This window comes from Ipomoea nil, unplaced genomic scaffold, assembly GCF_001879475.1.
Source record: "Ipomoea nil cultivar Tokyo-kokei standard unplaced genomic scaffold, Asagao_1.1 scaffold2403, whole genome shotgun sequence".
Lineage (NCBI taxonomy): Eukaryota > Viridiplantae > Streptophyta > Magnoliopsida > Solanales > Convolvulaceae > Ipomoea > Ipomoea nil.
The window spans coordinates 836,614-841,656 of record NW_017618831.1 but is presented as its reverse complement, the minus strand read 5'-3'; the positions used below and the strand labels follow the sequence as shown (position 1 = coordinate 841,656).

General features: G+C 39.3%; 1 protein-coding gene across 1 annotated transcript; it reads right to left on the bottom strand.

Annotated features, from left to right (window-relative positions):
* Positions 1 to 276: 276 nt before the first annotated feature.
* On the bottom strand, positions 277 to 4,476 carry LOC109152225 (lysM domain receptor-like kinase 4). The gene is made up of 3 exons (XM_019299813.1): positions 4,235 to 4,476; positions 692 to 744; positions 277 to 518 (listed from the first exon to the last, which is right to left on the bottom strand). The coding sequence occupies exons 1-3, from the start codon at positions 4,474 to 4,476 to the stop codon at positions 277 to 279; spliced, it is 537 nt and encodes a 178-aa protein (XP_019155358.1).
* Positions 4,477 to 5,043: the final 567 nt, after the last annotated feature.

Here is a 5,043-nt window from a genome sequence, read left to right as displayed (position 1 = left end):
AATTTATGAAGAAGAATAAATCAAACATGATAATTAATAGAGCATTTTTTTCATAGTTGGGGAAAGAATTTCATAAACATAAGATACCATATAAAAATATGATTTTATTTTCTCTTAGCCTAGCTATGAATTTAAAACTTGTGGTAAAACTTTTACTAATAGTATTCTTACCCGGTGGAACATAACCAATTGACCCCTTTAATCCACGAGCTGTACTTGTCTGTTCTCCAATAAATTTTCAATTGTACGTGAATAAAGTCTTGATATTTCAAAGTCTCAAACATGAGCAGTTAATTCTTTGTCAAGCAGAATGTTATTTGGTTTTAGATCACAATGAACAACTGCTAGTTCACAATCATCATGGAGATAATGCAACGTAGAAGCTACATCGATTGCAATGTTTAACCTAAGAAGAACACTTAGAACATTTGTCCTTGCATTAGCTGAATGTGTATACAACCATGTATCGAAATCCCCATTTTCCACAAACTCATAAACTAGAGCTTTGAATTCATTACCTGCAAAATCACAGCTCGAGCAACAGGTCAAAATTGGAACGAGATTTCGGTGGGGTATGTTCCCTATCATTACATATCAATTCTGAGTCCTTCAAGCACAACAAACATCTAAATCCTCCTATTTTCCTATATATATAACTGATCAGTTCAAACTAAAAAGGCTAATAAATTACTCTCATTGAGAATTAAACTTGAAACCTTGTAGTTACCAAGTGAGTGATCAATTCTAGTGCAGGGTAAGATTGTGCACTAGGCAATAATTAAATCCGAGCTTGTTAGATAGGTTACCCATGACCAACTCAAACTAAAAATTTAATAATTTGCTCTCACTGAGAACCAAACTTGAAACTATGTACATTGCACTTCACGCATGCGCAGCAACCGAATTGTACATTAGTCAACCGAATTGATAAAGCACATAAGCCAACCGCATCCACCGATTCGTTATAATATATTCATCTTTGCAAAGCTCACGATAAGCATCACTTGATGGATTGCCCCACTATTTATAATATGTTGATCTTTGCATAGCTCAGTTAAGCATGCGTGCTATAAAATAATCCAAATTCAAATTCGGAGAATATGGAGATTGCTGATATACAATTTAATGAACACATGGGTAGTCTCTGATCTGGAGCAGATTAAGCCATCAATCATAAAAGCCACAGTCTGTGTAGAATGGCGTATTACGAAGTTGATTTTGGGTGGGGGAAGCCAAGACTGGTGGTGAATATGATGATTAATTCAAGGGTGATTTTCTTAGACGCCATTAATGGAGCAGTAGAAGTTTGGATGGTATTGCCTAACCAAGTTATGCACACATTAACGCAAAACCACCACTTTCTTGCTTATGTTTCTCCCTTTCCTAAACCAAAGCTATGAATGAATGAATTCACCAACACACAAGGTACTCTCTTTAAAACAAATTAAATAATATTTATGGAAGCTTACTTCAACAATAGCTCAATAAGGCTTGTGAAACTGTCTCACCTATCTTTGTCCATGAGAAATGAAAATGTAATGTGTTGTATTATATTTTGTGATTGTATATAGGGGGGAAATGGGTTGGGGCCATCTCTTTGACTCTTTAATTTATGTTTGTTTTCATTGTGATAATGTGTGAGTAGTTCCTTAATTAGGGTAAATTATACCAGAGTCTACCTTGCATTTTAGATCGTTGTCAAAAAATAATTTTCAGATTCTTATTTATATTTAACACATTTTGTACATGCAGTTGATAGTTTCAGAACCTGTAACTATCACATTATGTATCAACAATTATCAAGTCATATTCTACATCTATAGTTGATACATTCTGTACCTGCAGTTGATAGTTTCTGTACCTATAGATATTATATTATGTGTCAATAATTATCAAATTATTTATTTATATATATACAGAAACTGTTAACCAGATACAAAATTTTTGTATCAAGGTTCACAACATAATATGAATCATAGTCTATGGTATAACAATTGCTTAATTAGGTAGGGGATAACCAAGTTATGCACACATTATTAACGCAAAACCACCACTTTCTTGCACATGTTTCTGGCTTTCCTAAACCAAAGCTATGAATTCCTCCGTACTCTTTAAAACAAATAATATTTGATGGAAGCTTCTACAATACACACTGGGATGTTGCTGAGAAATTGAGGGGATGCACATAGAAATTCTAGTATAAAAATCACTCTATGATCATCTAAACAAGAATTGGGATTATGAATTGTCTAACTCTCATATCGTGGCATATTAATTTTAAGTCCTTCAAGCACAACAAGCATCTAAATCCTTCTAGCTATTTTTCATACGAATTATATAAGGAGTGATTTTGAATCTTGATCCGATCCAACTCTTATTGAGATCAAGAATCCTCCAAAACATCATGCTGACCACTTTAACGACATCAGAATTAGACTTGATAATCTTCATGGAAGTTGTAACCCTTTGAGTTGGCTTTCGAATGGTGTAAGAATCACTTGATTTGTACATTCCTAGGTTGAGATATGGTTGAAATACTACGATATCGACATGTTCGAGAATTGGAATGCCTTGATCTTTTGCTCCACTTTTGCCATTAGTTGGGCTTGGGTCCATTATTTTATTCTTTCATTCTTTAGGCCTGGCCTGTTAGGGCTTGAGTCCATCCTTTATTTAGTTTCTTTATATTAGTATAGGTCCAATCTCAAGGGTTGAGTATGTGTTATGGTCACTTTTGGACCATTAGTTGTAAGACATTTTAATTCCTTTGCTTAATAAAGTTTTGTTTATAAAAAATAAAAAATAAAAAATCATCCAGATTACAATTCCAACCAAGGAGAAAGGATTCGATGCTTAGAGCATAATCTCAAATCATGAAAGAAGAAGATGAAGAAAGAGGGTAAGTACGAGTCAAGCATAACACTTTTTCCTTAAAACCTTATTTGTCACCTCCCACAAGTGCTAGGAGCGTTGTCGCCTAAGTTTTTCAGGATAAAACGTACTACGGTTCGACGTTTGAGCACCTAAACGAACGAACCCGGCGAACAAGAGCACGGGCAGAACATAGCTTCAAGAAGGAGTAGGAACATAGTTTTTGGAAGAAAAAGTGAGTTGTGTGTTGTGTCTCTCTAGTTCACTTTCTTCACTCGTTCACATCATTGTAAAAAAACCTACTGCTCTTTCCCCTTCTTATATAGGGATGAAGGAGTTAGTAGCACTCAGTATGGTCATTAAAAAAAAAAGCACGTATCAGTCTATATATGAGGTAAAAAAGGAAAAGAGATGAGGAAAGAATTGGAAAAAAAAAAAAAAAAAAAAAAAAGAGGAAAAAGAGAAAAAAGAAGAGAAAAGGAAAAAAGGAAAAAAGGGAAATGAAGGAAATGTACTCTACTTGGAGGCAATGATGGCTTGGCTTTATGTCGGGTCTAGCCTCAACAACGCAGGTGTCAACGGTACAAGAGGCACCCTAGTCCGGGCTAAACGGTGGCCGGACAGGATATATCAAATCTGTTGACCTAGTCAGACTTGCTGCTGGCCGGCCAATAGTAGCTGAGTCCCTTCTGGGCTCCGGGTGGGGCGGGATATATGATGGGGATTGCCTTTGTTCACGTCTGCCTGTTATTCCCTTATACACTACCTTTCAGATCATGATTTTGTGCTGTATTGGATTAGGAAATGTGACGTGCTTGTCCTGTCACGTTTTCATTTTGCAGGTCTTCTTTGGCTTCTGAGGTATTGCTGGTCTTAGACTTATTTGGTTTCGCCATTGTGGGTTTCTTAAAATAGACCATGCCTCAACGTTGGTGCAAGCGGTAAGAAATTGCATCCTGGCCCGGACTGAACGGTGGCCGGATAGGGGTTTATCAAATCCGTTGGTGGTAGTACTCCAGGCTTGTTGCTGGCCCATAGTAGCTAATCCCGTTAGGGTTCTAGTTACTGTTCGTTGCTGGTGCCGTTCGAGAGGATTGTTGCTAATTGGCTGGGATGTGCTTTTTGTGGTGGCCTGCGTGCCTGTATATTTTTGGCCTGCGAGCCTCTTGCCTGATTTATCTTTTCTTAATATCGTTAGCGGAGATATTTTAGGCCTGCGTGCCCATATGTTTTGCCCAGCGTGCCATTTATCTTTTTTAGGCCTTTGTGCTGATAATTGGACAGTTGTTGTTGTATATATCTGTCCTTGTGAGTAGCCTTGCAGCATCGTTACACTGCCGGATATCTTACAAAATGGCCTAACCTGGAGCCAGCCAATAGCATTAGACGAGACGTGGACATGAAGCGTTGCGGCCTTTTGGCACTGTTGCATCGTTGCTTTGTGGTGGTGCGGCATCTTTTGCCTCCTCGCAGTGAACGTCGGCTCCGCAGGCCAAGCTCCCTAGACAGTTGGGCGGCATCGGCGGCTCCATCCTGCTCCGCAAGTTCACCATGCAGGATAACGCGACAGTTTGGTGAGGAGTTGCGTTTATCACAGCAGCCCATACTAACGCCGTCAACGCCTCCGTGCGAGACGGGCGTTGAACTGACCCGGTAATCGTTAAATCTTCTCTGAGTTGAGCTATGGCGTTCGCGGGAATGACGAACCTTTTAACAGTCAAGTATTTGTCTTCCGCTCCACCGCCGCCGCCGCCATCCTCACGGCTCGTTCAAGGGCAGAAGTATCCGTCAAAGGTGGGAATAAGATGCTGGACTGATCGGAAACGAATCCACTTCCATTCACAGCGCCGCCGCGGTTGATGGATCCCCAAGTTTCAAAGAAGGTGGCAACGTTGGAAGCATCGGCTATGGCGTGCGAAACGAAAAACCCAAAACCCATTCCCCCGCAGCTAAACCGGTTCACCTGAATCGCCACCAGTGCCTTTCCTACCGGTTGCGGCTCGTAAACCTTTCCACTAGGAATCAGCTGCTTAATCTTCTCCATTTCAGGACTTTCCAGCAAACAAGACATGTTTACAATTGAGCAAGGTGGAGAACAAACAATTGCAATAAGGTACTTGACCTTCTGAAAAAATGGAGCTTCAAAGAATTTTCTTGCAGAATGTAAAGTAT

What these genes read in the sequence shown, in the direction of transcription:
- LOC109152225 (XM_019299813.1), bottom strand. Translation starts at nt 4,476, where the DNA reads ATGGGCTGCTGTGATAAACGCAACTCCTCACCAAACTGTCGCGTTATC. An exon ending in ATGCTATTGGCTGGCTCCAG is followed by an intron (nt 745 to 4,234) that starts GTTAGGCCATTT and finishes ACCCTGCACTAG; the next exon opens with AATTGATCACTCACTTGGTA. An exon ending in AAGTTTAATTCTCAATGAGA is followed by an intron (nt 519 to 691) that starts GTAATTTATTAG and finishes GTGATTTTGCAG; the next exon opens with GTAATGAATTCAAAGCTCTA.